Raw genomic sequence first — 19,999 nt, forward strand, 5'->3', positions numbered from 1 at the left:
TTTTTACTCCAAGAATCCCTACACTTTAAAAGTTTTAAACTTGATAGATGAAATGAAAAGTAGTTGTTATTAACAGAGTTTTTGTAATTTCCAAGAAGTGCCATTGATTGACTTACCTGTATCCACATTGAATAAGATTTGTGTGCCAGCCTTGGAGCCCATCGAAGTGTGTGCAGTATGTAAGACCCCTCCATAGAAACATCATTGTTCTTCAAGAGCTGGAGGTACTCAACTGAAGGAGGGAGGCATGACAGCAGCCTCCACAGGAGCAGGAAGTGGTAGTGCATGGCAGAAGCATCCTGGGAGAAACATAACCAGTAGTAACAAATGGATTTTTTCAACAGTTAAAAAAATGGCATCTTTATTTAACTGCTACTGAAATCTTTAAGTAATTCAATGTTAATTTGATGCTTATCTTATAAGGATTAACATTGACAATAGGATTCAAAGCATCTAAATTGTTTTGTAATTTCAGAGTTTACAAGGACACATCATCCGATTCTATGGTATGACAACATGAATTAATGTGGGTGTAATTTGGATAATTATTTTGAGTTTCGACATTGAAGGGATTGTTATCCCTATGAAGTTACTAAATGATGAATAGACAAGATTTGTGGGGGAAAAAAAGAATATTTTTGAAAGTTTGTATTTTCTTTTCTTCGATGAAATATTCATTAGGAGCTTATGTTATTAGACTGAAGATGTGTATTTATTAAATTTTTATTAATTTATTAAATAATATTAAATATGTGCAGAAATTATTTTTACTTAGATGCGAGATGCTAAATTGTCAATGTAAAAAGGTTAAGCTAACAAAGTCACTTCATTCCAGATTTAAAATTGGTTTGAAAAATATTTATAAATATGTGCCAGTGGTTGCATGTGCTGCCTATCTTGATTTAACAAGTACCAAACATAAGAGGATTAAACAGCTCCACTTGTCTCTTCAGAACTTTTGGTTAGCACATTTCAAATAATAATTTTGAAAATCTACATTGTTCAACTACAGAGTAAGATCAATGCGTCTACACATATAACTTTCATCATTTTACTAGGCTCAACAAGCATAAAAACTAACAAACCAATAAAGTCAGGTTTTCTTTGGTTTTATCACACTGTGAGCCAGCCATCAGCAGTCTGATACATGATGAATAGAACTGGTTATAGTTGAGTTTGTAGTCTTTACTTAGAAGGACACTAACAGCCTGCAATACAACAGTAATCAATTTTTAAAATGCTGATATATTGAGACAGATGAGAGGTAATGAAATATTTTCTAATCACTTTTTTTATTCTTCTTTAAGTGCTCAAGTAAAGGTAGAAAGCTGTAAGAGTATTTCTAGCATGATATAAAAAGAACTTACCAGCCCATCAATTTTTCCCACTTCCTGGAGGTTTGGGTCAGGTGGACACAGGTGGTAGAATCGAGGTTTCATTGTACCTTTATAAATATAATTAGAGAGAGTATGATATAACAGTGAAATAAAACTAAGATATAGAAAATCTATATATAAAGAAATGTTTTAAACCAATTGTGTATAAAGCCACTTATGTTACTCACCTGCAGCACTGTCACAATTCTGCAGATTCTTGCCAAAGTTTTCCTCCACTTCCCTGCAAGCAAAGTACCTGGTCGACTTTGAGTTGGTTTCTTTCTCAGCCAGTAGAGTATGAGACGTGAACAGATTATGTTGAACCTACAGGAACATGACATAACATAGAATTTATACTCAAGAAAGTCAAAACTAGAAAATTTCATAAAGTATTTAAACTACAAGGTTAAATTATTACCAATAGTTATTGCAAGAAACAAAAAAACACATTTTAAAAACCTGCACAAAGACTTGGACAACTAAAATGATATAAAAATGTTGATAATTGTAACACTTACCTGTTCCATTAGTTGTGCTGGAGGATCATAAAAAAAATGAAGGAAATATTCCAGGATCAACACTAGACGACTCAAAGCAAGTGGTACTGTTCTTTCCATGCGGCTACATACAAAACAATGGATAAAAATGAAGATTTTTTTTTCCTATTGCTTTTACAAAATGTAATCATCACTATAATATGTATGAGATTTAAAAACTTACGCTCTGTCTGTCTGTGAGACATCCAAAATAATCTGACAAATTTTGACGACAATAAGTTTCTTCTGGGCCAAACGTAAGCCATGGAACAAGAACATCATCACCTGCATGTGTTCCACATTCACATCTGTACAAATTTTTAAAAAGTTACATTCGCTAAGATAAATAAACAAAAAATTGGTCTAGCAATCAATGCATTCCTTATCTAAACATGGTGCAAGATTTGTGATGGCTAACCCACTCAAAATGTCAAGCATAAAATCTTTACAGGGAGGATAAAAAAAAAGAAAAAACAATATTCTAGGATATTCATTTTATTTCATTTATGATGTCAGAAATGAATTTGATATAATTTCCCACCAATCAGACCAGAAACCATAGGATAGTCCCAAAGTTTTTTACCCCAGTGCAGCCTTTCCCAATTGATTGTTAAACAGAGAGAAGTGCTGTAGATTACACACTAGCAAACAATAGCATTATATGCCTTAGATGTGACAAAATATGTTGGTCACAACTAAATGTGCAAAGCCACATAAAAATACTGCACTCTTCCATGATCTTCAGACTCAAAGAAAATACCTTATTATTTGTAGTACAACAGAATGTACGAAGAATAAAGTTATCAATTTGACTAATGCACCACATGGGAAGGTTTACCCGGCATTCCCTTGATTCTTAACAAGAGTAGGAAAAGTAGAAAAAAATACAATAATGTGACATGACCAAATACTTTAAGGCCATGAACTGAAATAGTTAGTTACTACATATTCCTCTTTCAAAAAACAATTGTTCCATGCCTTCCATGATTTCTGTTTTTTCTTCACTACTTTCCACTGCAGTCTGCAGGCGTTTCAGAAACTTGTCCCAGGTAGCAATGACTGCATTGTCAGCTGTTCCAGCTTTGACCTCCTTGTCACCTCGCTCTTGTTGCTGTCTAAGCAACAGGATGCTGACCAGCACAGCTAAACACCTTGGGTGGACAGTGAGGGGCCAGGGTTCAGTGGTGAATGGACTTAAGCTCAAACAGGTTAAGTACCAGTCCTACAAAGGTAAATGACAAGACTCAGGGTACAATATGTTAGCATTACAACAATTTCGTCACTAAATTATCATTGCCCTACATTGAACAAGTTAGAAAATATTCTGTTTTCAAAACACTTCAACAAATGTTAGTTGAACTAAAAAATGATAGGGTATTTCATGTGTTACAAACAAAAAAATACACATTTATTCAATTACACAATAAAATACTACAAAGTGATGTCACTATAAATGCTAATATAAATCCTATCACTACCACATGGTAGATGTAACAGAATGTTTCACTATTCTTTGTGTTACTTTAAAAAAAAACCAGTTGCATGACTAAGATTCTTAAGCTATACATAACTTACTTGAAGTTGTTCTGAGAGACACTCTGTTGCAATGAGGTTGTGATTAAATCTGGCCAGTACAAGTGATATAGCCATGTAACCTTTATCTATCAAAAACAAGATATAGAAGAACAGGATGTAGAATAGTACAAAAGAATTCAACTAGAAATGTTTACACAAAATGAAAATGAACACAATGACCTTAAATTTCACTGAAATTTTTTTCAGATTAAAGATAAAATGCCCCCAGTTTCTATTATGGTTTCACTTGACATCCATGTAAATAGTTTAATTTTAATTTTTTTAGTTTCAATATTATATTATAGATAATGTAAAACAAATATATTGTACTGAATTAAAATAACAATTAAAGGACTAGTTGTTGTTTTTATTTAAACCTACCATAATCTATTCTGGCACATTCCTTGTCCAGTTCTTTAGTAAGCTGAGCCACCAATGAAATATGCTCCTGTGTTATAATGGATCTGTTAAAAAAAAAAGAAGAAATGAATAAATAATAATAAAATAATAAGCAAAAAAAATGTAAAAAAGGATATAATCTCATAAACTAACCTTGTTATAGCTTTAATGTTGTCATTACGTGATGTCAACAGGTACACATTGAAAAAGTTCATCACTGTACTCACTAAGGTTGAAAACTTAAAAGATGAACAAAACAGTACTGTTAATTGTGTCTTTTTTTTTAACTGTGAAGGATTAACACACCATCTTGTACACATGTAGCTAAACCAATGTCTATTTAAGATTTTTTAATTTTAATTTCCAAGAGTACTAATAAAACAAAAATGATGAATTTAAATTAAAAACAACACTTACTCCCTCTGGCTCCCTTTTGTCTGGGACAAAACTGGGACTCTTCTCTCCTACACTAGACTCTCTAAGCCTCTTCCCTTCATGGCTCAGTGCATCATTCCTGGGAGGTGGAGGTGGGGGAGGTGTTGTGTTGAACGCCTCATTGGGAGAGAGTGTTTCCTCCAGCCACTGACCCAAGATAGGCTCTGAATCATCATCTGCCAGAGTTAAACAAGGTTCAAATTGACTTTTATCTTGTATAGTACTCAAGTCTACTAACAAGGATGACAGGCTACATTGTCCAGTACACTAATAACATAACATAAAAGCTTAGCTTTTAATCATAATATGAAAAAAAAAATGAGTTACTCCAGTTTTGGCTTATTTTGCCTAAACTTTCCTTAATAAATAGGTAGGTACCCCTTTTAGACCATGCAATCAATGAGGGCACATAATTTAAAGGCTAATCTGTTTCTATAGCCAATAATTAACGAGAGTAGCATAATAATGCCTTTACTTCTCCAATGTATGTTGGGTACACTCAGGGGCAACCTTGAACCCCCAAAGTTCAAAATCTCAGTCTTCACCAGAAGCCGAACTACGACCCCTCAGTTTGGAAGCCTAGCAATTTATCCCTCTGACACCAAGCCCTTTTCAATAACTAGAAGCAAATTTCTTTAAAAAGTCAATAAAAATATTGCAACTATTTTCAAGGCTAAAAAAAATGAATGAATAAAAAGCACATTATTTTACCTTCACTGCTGTCCTCAGAAGTACTAAAATCATCTTCATAAAAAGTGTTCGAGTCTGAGGTACTGCTACTGCTGATGGTTTCCTGGGAATCAGAACCTTGTTTCTGTCGCTTCAAGTAAACAGCCTGTTAATTCAAACATAAAGTTGAGTCACAGACCAAGATAATTTAAACTAATCTTTGCTATTATTGCATTGTATTTTTAACAGTAGACCTGAAATTTTTTCCAGTGTGCATTTAAAGCCCAAGGAATTATTCTAATACAGTATTTCACAAGCCAGTAGCAATGTTAAGTCACCTTTTTAAATGCAGTGGACATAAGTTGTATCAAGAGATCTGGCAGTGAGACAGTTCTTAGTAGCTCTTTCACTCGCTCCCACGCTGAGGGAGTATCTTGTATGTTGATTTTAAGTCCAGTGTCATCCGATATAGGAATCTGGAATAGTATTTATTCAAAAACACATTTTAAAAACTGTTTCCTTAAAAATAAATGTGTACATAATGTTAGCTGCTTCTTGTCATTGAGCTTGTAAACCAGAGAACTCAATATTTCAATGCATCTAGTCTGTCATCACACTTAAGTACAATGCATGTCTGTTACACCTAAGATCAATGTATCTTTCTGTCACACTTATGTTCAATGTATCTGGTCTGTCACACCTAAAATTAATGTATCAGGTCTGTAACACCTAAGTTCAATATATTTGGTCTGTCACAATTAAGTTCAATGTACCTGGTCTGTTACAATTAAGATCAATGAATCTGCTTGTCACACCCAACTTCTAAGCATCTGTCACACTTAAGCGTGTGTCTGCCATAACCAAACTCAGATAAGAGTTTTTTAATTCATGGCATACTAAGCAATTTTGTTTTAAATCCAAATCATGACAACAAAAATATCTTTATTCATTTTCTTACTTAATTAAAATACAATTAACAAACAATCCAATCAAAATGATGAAGTCAATTCAACAAAAATTGTACCAATCAGAAGTGGTTGGACTTACAGATGTGAGTTTCTCTTCAGGACCTTCCATATTGAGATCTTCAAGCAGTGGGACCAGAAGCTGGATGGCATTGTTGGCTAGGGCTACAGCTGTAACACTCAAGAATGGTGGACCACTGTGTGAAGAGAGCAGTAACATTTTTATCAGCTGTCATTGACATGGCCACAAGACATAACTCAAATTTTTACTTTCTTTTTTTCAATACCATGGTTTACTAATTGCAATAAATGCAACTTTAAATTACACAACGCACGCTAATGTTTTTTGGTTGTTAACAAAAAAAAAAAAAGATCCCTAATTTAATAAAATAGAATCAACAATTGAACAATGTTAATGACAAAGATAACAACATAAATTTTGTTAAGGAAAACTATATTTAAACAACAATATAATGACTTGTTACTCTTGACCCTCAATCCAAGCCTCGAAATTTTAATCTCTTTTAGGAATTAATGTTCCTTTGGGTTTTTTTTTTTATATCAACTGTATAAGATATATATTTATATATGCCTTACTTTAACAGATGTTGGAAAAAAATTAACCTTTTGCCCGATCCTGGTCTAGTAGAAGTACTTGGTAGCTCCTTTTTTTGAGCTGTTTCTGGTACTTTAGCCTTGGTCTCTTTTCTCTCTAAAATGACAGCAGGCGTGAGGCTCAGGATGCCCTGCAAGCCTTTCAGTATTACCCAGGCTGCCATCAAGTTTAAGTTCTGAGCCACCTGGAAGAAAAACATAGAAACCTTGTTTCAGCACAAGCTTGCCCCCAGAGCTACAAGAGTTTGAGAACAAATGTTCAATGGTTTCTGAAGAAAGTTCAAGACCAATCTAGTCATTGAAATATTTTCATGTAACATAAAGAGCATAACTTACGCAGCCTCCTGCCCTTGTGGATGTTTTGATTGCTGCTGACACCCAGCTTAAGATTTCAAGCTAAAAAAAAATAAAATAAATAAATGATTAAAAAATACAACTAGAACAGTTTTACTAATTTTCAAAGATTTTCCCTTTCAGACCTTGCAATCTATAGGGCAAATGATGTAAAGGTCATTTTATATGGCCCACAGTTAACAAGGGTGTTAAATAGTCAAAACAAATATTAAGGATAAAAATATAATTAACTAAATGCTAAAGTTTATGTTTTAAATGCTACTCGAAGCAGCTCTGAAAGCCTTCAGCACTGTCACCTGGGAGACAGAAGCACATGATAGAGCATCTAAGCAAAAGTGGTCATCATCTAACCATGATGAGCAAACTATATATATAAATGTTACTGACAGAAGCCCAACATTTATTACATCTAAATAAACTCAATTTAAAAAAAAAAACTTTTTAAAACACAAACTTTAAAGAAACTTACACTTTTTTGGACTATACTATGTCCTTGACTGTCTAATTCCTCATCTTTAGGACCAGGTGCTTGGGAAGGACCAGAAGGTCTCACTGCATTAACAACTGTATCAGCCGTTGCCACAGAGACTGCTGCAAACAAACAGCCAATGGTGATGTCTACAATGGTACTGAGCCTTTTTGGTGACAGGGGTTCTAAAATTGGCAGTGAAAAAGCTCTCCACATATCAGAAACTTCAGTCAACAGAAACTGATACCTGAGAAGAAATGAAATATGATTATATCAAAAGTTCCAGCTACAGAATCTTTATTTTATTTAATTATCTGTCCAATAGAATTGCTCGTACATCTGCACCACCATATGCTCATTTCTTTTCTTCCTTGATAGCCAACACCATCAGACAAATAAAGGACTCATTGCCCCAACATCCTTTGTTTAAATTTTGTCCCAACAAAGTTTTATTTAGGCATGTCTATTTTATTTTTCAATTCAGTTACTAATACAATGCTTCTCACTTAGATAGTAACAAACTATTCAGTTTATCATTCATTTCGGTCAAGGGCGGTGAAAGTGCCCTGCAAAGGGAAAGTAACTCCAGCTCTAGATAGTACTTAATTCCTAGATTGGGTCTATGAAGTAATGTTTCTCATTCAGTCCAGAGCTTAAGTCTTACTATTTAAATAGCCAAAGACCAATCTAAGATTACAGCTACCTACCCATTTCTGGTAAATAACCAAAGATCAAACCTACCCATTTCTGGTAGTCAGAGCTTGAGAAAGTGTTCCTGGAAGAAGGAAGGCAGAGCCAGATTGGGCCTCTTTGAATCTCTGCATGTATTTACATAGAAATGCCAAGTGACTGCAGGAGTTCAACAAGATGTCAGCACCATTCAAGCTCAAAAGGAGCTCTGCATTCTTCTGAGTAAACAACAAGCTGGTATCTTCCTGTGTCTCTGTTCCTTGAGCTGATCAAGGCAAGCAATGCATTCCAATCACAAAAGAAAAAAAAAAGTTATAAAAATCATCTTTAATTGTTTTCCTAAGGATACCTCATAAGGATCTAAATGGAAGAACTCAAAGCAAATTTTCTTTTGTGAGCCATCTAATTATGTAAAAAGTCATTTTGGTTATTAAATATAATATTTAGTTATAACTGATGTTGTTACTTAAATTATATGAGTAATAAACTGAAAGCAATTTTCTTTGTATTATCTATTTTGGAAATGTAATATAATCTAATATTTCAAACATTTAAGTTAGTATTTTATGTAAATAAATTCAAATCAAACAGTTAAGTTAGTATTTTATGTAAATAAATTCAAACTACCATTGTCTAGTCAATGAACCAAACATTTATCATTACATTTTAATTTATATTATCTAGCACAAAAACAAAATAATGTCTTAACAAATTAAAGTATGCAGTAGCCAATTAAAATTATCAGTTTAAGTTTGTTTTTGTTGTGTCATTAACCAAGAGTTTCAGTTAACTTACGCAAAATTAATGTGGTGGCTTTTGGATCTCTCTCAGTAATCTCATTTGTCATATCTGTTTTGGATGTCGATGGTGTTGGAACATCAGAGAACACTGAAGTCATATGTGAGAACAAGTCTGTCTGTGTGTCTAGTCGAGGCAACTTCTTTTCTTTTGGTTTATCAACAGTTTCTTGAAAACAGAATGAAAGCTTTATTTATAGCTATGTTACAGTATAGCACACTTTGACAGCCAAACTTCTTATCTTAACAAATATGACATATATCTGCTTTTTTTAAAAATGTACCTTTACTTAGTTCTTTTCCACCAGGTGGTTCTACAGGTTTGAAAAGACAGGTAAAGGTTACAACATCAGATCTAGTTAAACAGTGACCACCACGACACAGACCACTGATAAGTATGATGATGTGTTTCTGAAAGTACATTGAAGGCCCATTTAAGTACTTTACAGGTACCAACAAATATATAGATCACATTATATTTCTAGAAAACAAAACGACAAAAAGAAATGAAATAATACTCACAGGAGTTAGCGCACAGCCTTTACTCTGTGTTTCCAGGCGACTGAGAAGAAATGAAAGCAGCACCCTACTAGCAGAGGTGACTTGAGGCAGGCTGGACTTGGATACTTCAAATAATAACAAATCAAACAGCAAAAAAAATACACTGAAGTAAAAAGTATTTAATATATATATAAGAGTTCTGTATCCAAAAAAAAATTCACTTACCTGATCCAGACACTGAGCACAGAGCATTGCTTGCCAAGGCGACAAATAAAGAATAAAAAGTTTCATATTCTTCACTGTGGCTTAGGATTTCCTTCTCTCTGTAAAGACAAGTTTGGTGTATCCAGATAAATATCTGAGAACATCGGGATTACTAAAGAAAATCACTTTATCTACTGGAGACATATTATATAATAATTTCATTTAGATAGTGCCACTAGCAAAAAAAATAATAATATTTAAAAAAAAACCAAAGCTTATTTATATGAGTGAAATTGCATCAATTATTTTAAATCAATCATGTAATAAATTTTTAATAGATCTAGACTAACAATAATAAATGTGTGCTTTTTATTGTTCAACTTTGATACTTAAATATCAAGCTCAGTTCTCAATGGTCTTTAATCTAATCACTTTTGTGGCATCTTTTTTTAGGGGGTGGGGGATCAGAGAGATGGTTTCTGTGCTGCTTTTTCAAAAGCAATTTAAAAAAAAAAAGTTGCTTGAATCTGAATTGGAACTTAAGCCTTCAGGACAGAAGGCCCATGTTTTAGCCACTATGCTGTCAAGTATAAAATTTATAAAAACAGAAACTTTATTATATTGTCTATGGTTAGTTTACATTTTAAACTAATGACCCCTAAATCTATACACACAAGGTTTATCCTCCCCTTAGGCCTTAGTACATTTTCTATATAAAAATAAATTAATTACGATTAATTGAAACTCAAACTGGATTCTTCGAGTCATGTTGTTAAGGTCCAGCCTGTGTTTCCAATATAGTCTTAAGTAGTCTTATAGATCATTTGATACCTTGAGCATATTATATTATAGCATAGATCTATATAATATATATATATATATATATAAATGATATATATAGATCTATATTCTATATATGACTGCTCAGTCACTGCTCTACTATTACAGTTAAATTTGCCACTGATCTAATTCTAGATTTTAATCAATGAATTCATTTATTCTGGATCTAGTCATCTAGTCTAGAAAATAGATATATTTTCTAGATCTAATGAAAATAAAAAATCATTAGAATTGTCAAATAAGTCAAATTTATTCTAGATCTATCAGTTGGGTAGGGCAGAGAGACTCTGAGCCTCACTCACTCAGCAACAAATAAAACAAATTAAAACATCAATGATTCAATTCAATCATTTCTTTCTCTTTCATACTTAGTTAACTTAGACTTAGCGGCACTTAGATATAGTTGACTTAGCAGGACTTAGCTTAGGCAGCCTTAGGCTTAAGTTAGGGCTTAGTCAACTTAGTCTTTATTTTTATTAGTAATATTATTATTATTAGAATCTAGTAGTATTAATTATTATTAGGAAAGGAAGGCAACTTGACTAGCCCACTTGAGTCTAGATAGTCTAAGTAAAAAAAAAAAAATACTAGCTGCTAAGGGATTTAGATCTACCTGTCAATGATTAGTTTAGTGAAATCTGGTAAGTCATTTTTATTGAAATTGGGATAAGACGAAGTCAATAAAGTTTTAGCTGAGGACCAACTTAGTCCACCGTCAGATGACATCGCCATTTTCATGAGTTATGTTATAATAATGTATACATACTTAGTCTTAGTCAATTTTTTGCTTTAAACGAGATAGTGATAAGTGTCACAAAACATTGACAAGGGAGATTATTTTTCTAATAAAAACTTTATTTGCCATGTTCAACTAAATAATTACTAGATCTAGTCTAGATCTATACAGTTTATTTTTATGAAATTGCGAATAAACTTAAATAAGTCAATTTTCTCTTTGCAAAATAAAGACTTCATTATTTTTTTGTTTCTTATAGCAGTACGTTTACGTATGTATAGATAAAACGGATAGAAATGTTTTCGATTAGTCTGTACGCCAGGGGAAAAAAATACGAAGAAACTTGATCTAATTATAGAATAATACACAGTCGTCACAGATGATTAGCAGATCTATAGATTCTAGATCTAGAGTAATCTAGTCTAACTAGATCTAGATTGTCCTAGGACGTAATCTGGATCTTTTTTGAAGTAACGTCTGTTACTCTGAGTCTCTGTATTATACTATTAATATTATAGTTATAGTATTATTATTAGTATTATAGTTATAGATGTCTAGTAGTAGTAGTGATAATCATAATGATATAATAAATTATAATAGTATTTAGTAATAGTAATAGTGACATAGTCTATTTTAGTATTTATACTATTATAGTATAGTCCGAGTCAGTATAGTCGATTATCTCTGACTATATACTTAGTATTTACTATAGTAATAATATATTATAGATAAGATTTTTTTAAAGATAATTTTTATTGATCCAATCTAATGGAAATTCAGTTTTACTACAATTGATAAGCTCAGCGAAACTACTGTACAAAAGCAATATTGATTAAAAATTCGAACAACATTCACACACGAAACACATACACATTCACAACCAATGCTTTATGAATTTGACTTCCATGTACTTCTCGATGACGACAGCTGATCTTGTAACACTCTGACCGAAAGTGGGATAAAGGAGTTTTTTAAATCTTTCAGTTGTTGATGGTCTATTTTGTTGATGATTATATATGTTAATGGTGCATGTGAGTCCATATGACACAACAACAGAATGAATAAAGAATATACTTAATAACGCAGGCTGATAACTTCAATAATTTAATTAACAATAAAAAGGGCACAGTCCTCTGTCGTCGCTAGCCTAGTGTCGTCCTCTAAGGCGTATTGTCCACAAGTCCGTTACACTTCTTGTTCCGCTCTCCTACTTTTTAATTACTCGTCATGTCACTATGGAAAAACCCGATTAACCTCAACTTCTACGCATCTTGTGTCATTACACAGTTTTAGTCCTAATGGAAAGGAGACGACCACTTCGTTCAGATCTTATGTAACAGTGGTTTAATGGGTGCAGGTTGTCTTTAAGAATCGTGAGGGATTTGGAAAGGCATCTTTTTTGAAAAAGCTCTTCAAGAGATGGTAGCTGTACTTGAGTGATATACAATGCTTTTTTAATTAGTCTATTTAATCTAAGTCTTTGTGCCAGTGAAGTATTACCATACCAGCAGGTGATGGAATAAGTTAATAAGACTGCTGATGGTTGCTGTGTAGAAAAGTTTTATTATTGTTTTGTCTATGTTGAATTTTCTTAGCTTTCTGAGATCATAGAAGAGTTGTTTGTGAATTTTCGTGTATAGTATAGATTTTGACAGTGTTTACTCCGTTTCAATTTGTTGTTGATAGTTGTGCCTAGATATTTATATTCTTGTACTTGTTCTATGGTTTGGTTGTATATCTGAATTTCTGCAATATGGTCTTTGTTTTTCCTAAAATCAATAATTAGAATCATTTCTTTAGTTTTCTGAACATTTAAAATTAGAAAGTTATCTATACACCATTCGTAAAAGGTGTTAATTGTTGAATGGTACATATTTTCGTCACCTGCAATAAGGCCAATAATTGCTGAGTCGTCAGCAAATTTTATGATGGGAGTGTCAGCTGATAAGCTCTGAATGTCATTTGTGTTTATGGTATACAAAACTGGTGACAGCACGCACCCCTGCGGCGCTCCAGTGGTAAGTTCTCTCGTGCCTGACACATGCCCGTTCTCTTTTACATATTGTGGGTGTTTGATGACAATGAGAAAGTTTAAAATCCAAGCTTGTATGCTTTTGCTAATATTCAATTTAGATAGTTTTTGTATCATGCGATGTGGTTGGATGGTGTTGAATGCAGATGAAAAATCTACGAATAATACTCTGGCGTAGTGTCTCTGAGTATCAAGATAATGTTATAGACAATTCAGCATATAAATAGTATTGCATCTTCTGTACTTCTTGACGGTTTGTAAGCAAACTGGTGTGGATCGACTTCTTTCAATAGATGTTTTAAAATCATTTTCTCCAGGCACTTCATTGGAATTGATGTAAGTGCTACGGGACGTAGATCGTTGTTGGAAGCAATGATCCTCTTTTTGGGTACTGGAATTATTTCAGATGTCTTCCAAATGGAAGGTATTTTGTGCTTGGTCACAATGCTGGCCATTGACACCTTCATTAACTGTTGTTGACCTTTGTATCAGTTATCATCTGCCCCATAGATAGCAAGGTCTGATAGGTACTTTTAAAACTTATTTGTTTGAATTCTGTAGTAACATAACTTTAAAAAATAAAACATTTAACTCTTTCAGCCTAAAGAAATATATCTCCATCTCACAAACTCAGCAGAGAAAATGTCTGCAGTGGAGCTGGACCCTGTTTTTGTTAAAGCTCTGAAGCTTCTACACTCTAGAGCTAAAGATAGTTCAGCCCAGTTAAAAGCAATGCTAGACGATGCCATAGCTCAGCGCAAAGGTTTGAAGGTATAACTCTGCTCACTTTTTTTTAAATCCATATTATTTAATTGTCTATGAGCTTTGATTAGTTAACACTGGCCTTTTTTTTTCAGTTACCATCCCAAAATGTTGATAGCCACAGCTCAAAGTCCAGTCCTAGTCGATCTAAAAGTGATGATGACACCAAGAAAAAAGATGCAGAAAAGCGACCGGCAGACAAAGTAGGGTTAGGTTAAATCCTATTTTATTTCAGTTTAATTGTTTATTAGAGTTGTTTGAGGTGCCCTATTGAGGTGGCTGAGTGGTTAAGCTCTTAGCTTCTAAGCCTGGGATCCTGGGTTTGAACTTGGTGAAGACTGGGATTTTGAATTTCAGGATTTTTTAGGACGTCTCTGAGTCCACTCAATTCTAATGACTTTTAGCTGGAGAAAGTAAAGGCGGTTGATCATTGTGCTGGCCACATGACATCCTGCTCTTTAACCGTTGGCCAAAGAAACAGATGACCTTAACATCATCTACTCTATAGATTGCAAGATCTTAAAGGATAACTTTACGACAAACAAATTGGAGACATAGAACTGAACATAGAACTGGATTCTCAGACCATAGACCAAGTAGATAGTTTTATATACCTTTGGGGTGTAGTCAGTGTATCAAGTCGAACAGATGAAGACATTAAATGTCATATAAATCTAGCGCGTCAGACATTTCATCATCATCATCACTCCTTTGGGTTCCTCATGGAACATAGGGCCTCGACAAAAACACGCCACTCTCCACGGTCTCTTGCTAGCTTTTTGATGGTGTCCCAGCTCTTCCCGGTCTTCTCTGCTTCTTCAAGTACACTGCGTCGCCATGTTCTTTTTGGTCTTCCTCTGCGTCTTGTTCCCTGGGGGTTCCACTCTAAGGCCTGCCTAGCTCTGTCAGACATTTACACAGCTAAAAACAAACTGGAAATCTCCTCATGAACAAGACATAAAATAAGAATCTTTAACTCTAATGTCAAGGCCGTCCTACTGTACGGTTCTGAAACATGGAGAACAACAGAAGCAACAACAAAAATAGTACAGACTTTCATCAACATATGTCTGAGAAATATCCTTAAAATACACTGGTACGACAAAGTAGAAAACATCAAAATGTGGGAGATGAGTGGGCATACAAATATAGAGGTGCAGATCTTAGAGAGGAAGTGGAGATGGTCACACCTTTAGAAAAGATACCAAAAACAGAGCTAGACAAGCCTTAGAGTGGAACCCCCCCAGGAAACAAGACAGAGGAAAACCAAAATGAACATGGTGACGCAGCATACTAGATAAAGCCGAGGGTACAGGAAAGAGCTGGGAAGCCATTAAAAAACTAGCAAAAGACTGGAGAGTGGCATGTTTTTACTGAGGCCTTATGTTCCATGAGGAACTCAAAGGAAAGATGATTTTTACTGAGACAAGTTATCTAAAAGGAAGTAGACAGATCACTGCTTATAGTTTTTTTCTACACCATGAATTATTTGTTGATCTCTGGATAGCTTGTAATATTCATCATTTTTCTCTAATTGCTGCAAATCAGTATTTGACATTGAAACAAAAAAGTAAATTTAACTTTTTCTTCTTTTTTTTTTTTTTAAAACAACTGATGAAATTTTAGCTGCTCTTCAATCAGGCCTTTTTGAAATACACTTTCCTTTTTTTTATTTTTTTTTTATTTTTACTGTTCTACATCTTGACACATTTTAGATGCACAAAGACCTCTCAGAACCAGATATCAAGAAACTCAAACTGGATTCTAAATCAAAGATTAGAGATGAGAAGGAAGCAAGAGAGAGAGAAAAAGAGAAAGAAAGGCAGAAAAGGGAGAAAGAGAAAAAAGCTAAAGAGGAAAGAGATGCCCAAAAGCAGAAGGAGAAGGCTGAAAAGGAAAGGAAAGAAAAAGAGTTGTCTACTAAACAAGAAACAGAAGTCATGATGATAAGTGATGAAGAGGAGCCTGCATCTCAGATGGAAACTGAAGACTTTGCCTTGGAAATGGGGATCGCATGTGTTGTGTGCAGGTAAACTTTTCTCTTGAATAGTTGTTTTTTTTTAAGTTATAAATTATTTTACATTAAATTCAGACTTACATGATAATTGATGAGATAAGGAATTTTTTTCATTTGGCCTCAGTTTTCTAATTATAATATTTGGAAGAACTCAGTAGTTATCTTCCCTGCTTGATTTTAGAACAATGTTTATACACACCATTCCTTGTTATTAATAGTAAAAATAAAGTTAATAAGATTTTTACTGGATTCTTATATTTTCAACTTCATTTTGACTGATTTGAAATTTTTCTTGAATTATTTTATTGTAACAGTATAATAATGTTTAAAAAAATGCCTACTCAATCAACAAAGAAATATTATTTTGTAACATTTGCAGAAATGTCCATAACTAAAAATCTCTTCATACATTCTTAACTTCTTTTCAACATGTTTAAAATCTATCTTGCATAATTTAAATGTGCCAGTACGTAGTAATGAGGTATTGTCTTGATTCCAAAGATTAAGGATGAATGCAGTATTTCACTTATTTTGTATGGGTTACCGAGATGGCTTGTACACAATTTTTAGATCAAGGTAGAACCATCATACTCTCTTAACTAAATTATGTTAGTATTATTGTGCAATATTTTGAGTTCATTTTTTCCTTACAGACAGTTTGAGGTCAGTTCAGGCAACCAGTTGGTAGAGTGTCAGGAGTGTCACACTCTCTACCATCAGGTGAGCGCAAGGCTTTAGTTTCCTATGTTATTTATGTTTTAGTAGTTATATACAAGAATTAAACAAACTTTTCACTCTGGACTTTGTGAGGACAAGGGTATGTAATTAACTCTTTCTCTCCTAACTGACGATACCAGCTTTGATTCCACCCGAATGTGGTAAATAATTACGGAGAGAAACGTTTATTTTGTCAGTGGGGTATTTTGGGACTTTTTTTTTTTTTTTTTTTTTGACCTTCTACCCACACACTCTCCAGTTCCCACTTCCATATTTAGGGAAGGGAAATGCGTTAGTTATATAGTTTCATACTTCACTTTCAGTATTGAATCATGTCTGTAATCAATAGCTTAATATTTTGACACTTTACCAACTTTTCCTATGAACTTGCTTCTTTAACCTAATGCTTTGCAGCTGTGTCAAGTGTTTCTATTCATTTGAAATTAGAATTAGATTTTTTAAAATTGTATTTTCTAGGAATGTCACAAGCCTCCTGTAACAGAGGAAGACGTCAGTGACCCCAGATTTGTTTGGTATTGTTCTCGATGTACCAAGAGTCTTAAAAAAATGGTAAGAAAGTCATTATTTTTTTCTTTATAGTCTTTTTTTTTCAAGCCAGCACTGTTCTCTTTAAAAAATCTAATGTAGGCTTAAGTTACTTTATCGATCCTAACATTGTGTTGATAAGCAAATGACATTTCAACTTATAGAGTAATATGGCTTTGTCCTATCTTAAACATTGTAAAACAAAAAGTGAAAGAAAACATGTTTATTATAAACAAAAACATTTTTTGCAATAATGTAACAATACAATAAAAAAATTAATGTGAATTTAAAAAAAGAAATATTTCAGAAGAACATATTCTAAATTCATTTTTAAAAATTCAATTCGTTGTATACACTTGTATTAATTATCTGCACACGAAAAAAGTTGTATTTAAGTAGATATATCCTGTGACCAGGTAACACAAAAGCCAGTGAAGCCAAAGCCACTTCCTCCAGTTTCTACCAGCTCAGGATCTTCAACATTGAAAGAATCCGTTAGTTCCTCAGCAAAATCTGGGAAAACAGAGACCAGTTCTAGCAGTAGTCAAGCTTTTAGAAGGATAGACCCAAAAGTAAGTTTAACAAAGTAAAAAGTAAAGGGACTAGTATGGGAGAAGATGATGTAGCACTCATCTGTTTCTATAACGACAGCTGACGATGGTGTTCTTTGGCAAGCACAACTACAAACCACCTTTACTTCCCCAATGTATGTCAAGTTCCAATGGTAGTTGGTCTGACTCAGGGGCATCCTAAAAAATCTGTTTTCACTGTGATTTAAACTCAAGACCACTCTGTTTGGAAGTTAAGCAAATTACCTCTCCTCTAGTTGCAAAGCCTAAAAGAACATCATAGCAAGCGACAATAAGTTTCCTCATCCTTTAAGAAGGTGTTTTGTTAAAAATCGTCATATCTTATGATTGCAAATGTCACTTATATAACCTCTAACAATTTAAACAAGGATTGTTTATTCCATAATAAAGTATTGGTATTGTAGTAAGTATTTATGATAGGATTCTGGATATGATATCACAATGGCCTGTTTATTCACTATGAACCAGTTTTCCTGAACAATACATTTCTATTACAGATTTGAGCTAACTGAACTTTAAAATCTCAGCCTTTACTAAGGCTTTAACTCAAGACAGTTTTCAAGATGAGGGATTTAAAACCTACTGTCATACTTTCCAAATACTTATTTACATAACATTTCTTGCCTGTGCACAATTTAAATGACTAGAATATTCAAATTTCAGTACCTAGATCTATGATGTAATTTTTTATCATCATATACACTGTAAATATATTTATTTTCCTTTAATACATGTCTCACCAGGCAATAGTTACACCAAAGGAAGCCCCCATTTTGTCCAGCACAACTTCCAAGCCAATGGTGGGGCTTGAAGGGCTGGCTGCCAATCTTGCCAAGCCTCGTGGGGAGTCCAAAGGTGGCTCCTCACGCAAGCCCGACCAGAAGGGGGAAGGTTCCAAGTCATCCAACAAAGCCGATGTGAAACCAAGTAGTGGGAATAAATCTGACAGCTCTTCGAAATCCTCCTCCTCTTCCTCTTCCTCAAGCAAAAATGACGAAAGAAAAACTGAAAGCAAGAGTTCTAACAAAGATGAAAAGGAGAAAAAATCTGGCAACAAAGGAGATGAGAAAAAATCGTCAGACGTTAAATCTGTTTCTACTCCCTCAACACCCGCATTTTCTCCTGCGTCCCAAACTTTGTCCAGCAAGGAGGACAAAAAGTTCGAATCAACACTGAGAAGTGAGCCAACAGAACAAACGAAACCTGCCAAATCTCCAGCCCATCTTAGCAAGCTGGAGATATCCTCAGCGAAAAGCCTGTCACCACAACCTTTGGCCAGTCCTGCTCCCGATTCCCCAACTTCCAGCAAAAGCAATAGTACAGCCATCAACAAGCAAGCAGTGGCCAACCTGTCCATGGTCACAGCTAATAAAAGAATGCAAATGATGAAAAAAAAAGCCCAAACAAAACCAGAAAAGAAAATTCACATCAAATAAAATGAACAATTTTATGTCATTTTGTATGTATTCCTGATGATGTCTTAGCTATGAAAGCTATGCAACAGTGATCATTCATGTTAATAGTAAAACATTTGTACATGTTCTCCTTGTTTCCTTCCATAATTTCCTTGTTTGAATTGATTGAAACTGCATCTCTAATGACTTTTGAAATCACACACATTGCTGTACCAGTATTTACTATGTTCAAGTACAGGGGTTCTCAACCTGTGGGTCGCGACCCCCTTGGGGGTCGATTGACGATTTGCCAGGGGTCGCCAGAGACCATCGAAAAAATGAATGGTTTTGTCTATTCTTCTATTGCTGTGTGTCTGAGCGGGGGGGGGGGGGGTCGCGGCAGAGTGTGGGATTGTAAAGAGGGTTCGCCGAGCTTAAAAGGTTGAAAACCGCTGTTCTAGTATCAGAAACATCTTAGAATAAACGTAGGGATTACTGTCAGGAGAAAGTTAAAATTAAGCAAGAGAAATGTCTTGATGGTGCTTATAAAATAGCTGGATGGGTACAATACGTTTTTTTAGTAATCCTAAATCTCTAAATTTGTGGAAGCATTGTAAGATATCCAGGGAAAGTGCATTCAACCATAAAGTCGTTTGATAAGCTGGCCCGGAGTTCAAGTGCGGACAATGCTTCCAAAAAGAAAGTTGTCTACTGAAGGATGCCAAAACAGCATGATAATTTAATGTGGAAGAGAGTTGTGAAGGATTCTTGACTTATACG

At 34.1% G+C, this 19,999-nt stretch overlaps 2 protein-coding genes across 5 annotated transcripts in view; one reads left to right on the plus strand and one right to left on the minus strand.

Annotated features, from left to right (window-relative positions):
- LOC106052774 (E3 ubiquitin-protein ligase UBR4-like) overlaps positions 1-11,173 on the minus strand; it is a 68,066-nt gene extending 56,893 nt beyond the window's left edge. The window contains exons 1-23 of one of the 2 annotated variants that reach the window (XM_056021610.1): positions 11,039-11,173; positions 9,607-9,704; positions 9,403-9,506; positions 9,165-9,291; positions 8,879-9,049; positions 8,135-8,348; positions 7,394-7,640; positions 6,907-6,966; positions 6,580-6,755; positions 6,038-6,152; positions 5,329-5,466; positions 5,033-5,156; positions 4,304-4,497; positions 4,040-4,125; positions 3,869-3,951; positions 3,488-3,573; positions 2,891-3,134; positions 2,097-2,220; positions 1,895-1,997; positions 1,565-1,700; positions 1,368-1,444; positions 1,086-1,208; positions 117-299 (exon numbers count right to left, since the gene is read on the minus strand). In XM_056021610.1, the coding sequence (XP_055877585.1) occupies positions 117-299; positions 1,086-1,208; positions 1,368-1,444; positions 1,565-1,700; positions 1,895-1,997; positions 2,097-2,220; positions 2,891-3,134; positions 3,488-3,573; positions 3,869-3,951; positions 4,040-4,125; positions 4,304-4,497; positions 5,033-5,156; positions 5,329-5,466; positions 6,038-6,152; positions 6,580-6,755; positions 6,907-6,966; positions 7,394-7,640; positions 8,135-8,348; positions 8,879-9,049; positions 9,165-9,291; positions 9,403-9,506; positions 9,607-9,704; positions 11,039-11,163 (3,138 nt within the window). In that variant the 5' untranslated portion in view covers positions 11,164-11,173. The remainder of the gene's footprint in view (positions 1-116; positions 300-1,085; positions 1,209-1,367; positions 1,445-1,564; positions 1,701-1,894; positions 1,998-2,096; positions 2,221-2,890; positions 3,135-3,487; positions 3,574-3,868; positions 3,952-4,039; positions 4,126-4,303; positions 4,498-5,032; positions 5,157-5,328; positions 5,467-6,037; positions 6,153-6,579; positions 6,756-6,906; positions 6,967-7,393; positions 7,641-8,134; positions 8,349-8,878; positions 9,050-9,164; positions 9,292-9,402; positions 9,507-9,606; positions 9,705-11,038) is intronic. The other variant, XM_056021611.1, reaches the window with a different exon arrangement.
- Positions 11,174-11,522: 349 nt separating this feature from the next.
- LOC106052784 (integrator complex subunit 12-like) lies at positions 11,523-19,367 on the plus strand. 3 transcript variants are annotated; one of them, XM_056021613.1, is made up of 8 exons: positions 11,523-11,631; positions 13,794-13,964; positions 14,051-14,158; positions 15,671-15,984; positions 16,626-16,692; positions 17,167-17,259; positions 17,652-17,807; positions 18,569-19,367. In XM_056021613.1, exons 2-8 carry the CDS (start codon positions 13,836-13,838, stop codon positions 19,259-19,261), a joined length of 1,560 nt encoding a protein of 519 aa, XP_055877588.1. In that variant the 5' UTR covers positions 11,523-11,631; positions 13,794-13,835; the 3' UTR covers positions 19,262-19,367. The 3 variants fall into 3 exon arrangements, with proteins under 3 accessions (XP_055877588.1, XP_055877589.1, XP_055877587.1); XM_056021614.1 differs by having other exon boundaries at positions 11,553-11,656; XM_056021612.1 differs by lacking the exon at positions 11,523-11,631 and adding an exon at positions 13,529-13,617.
- The last annotated feature ends 632 nt before the right edge of the window (positions 19,368-19,999 follow it).

The sequence above is a fragment of the Biomphalaria glabrata genome, chromosome 2 (assembly GCF_947242115.1).
Source record: "Biomphalaria glabrata chromosome 2, xgBioGlab47.1, whole genome shotgun sequence".
Classification (NCBI taxonomy): domain Eukaryota; kingdom Metazoa; phylum Mollusca; class Gastropoda; family Planorbidae; genus Biomphalaria; species Biomphalaria glabrata.

Bases quoted from the DNA above. Each gene is read 5' to 3' on its own strand.
- LOC106052784 (XM_056021612.1), top strand. The intron at 16,693-17,166 runs GTGAGCGCAAGG...TGTATTTTCTAG, and splicing joins GTCACACTCTCTACCATCAG to GAATGTCACAAGCCTCCTGT. The intron at 17,260-17,651 runs GTAAGAAAGTCA...TCCTGTGACCAG, and splicing joins CCAAGAGTCTTAAAAAAATG to GTAACACAAAAGCCAGTGAA.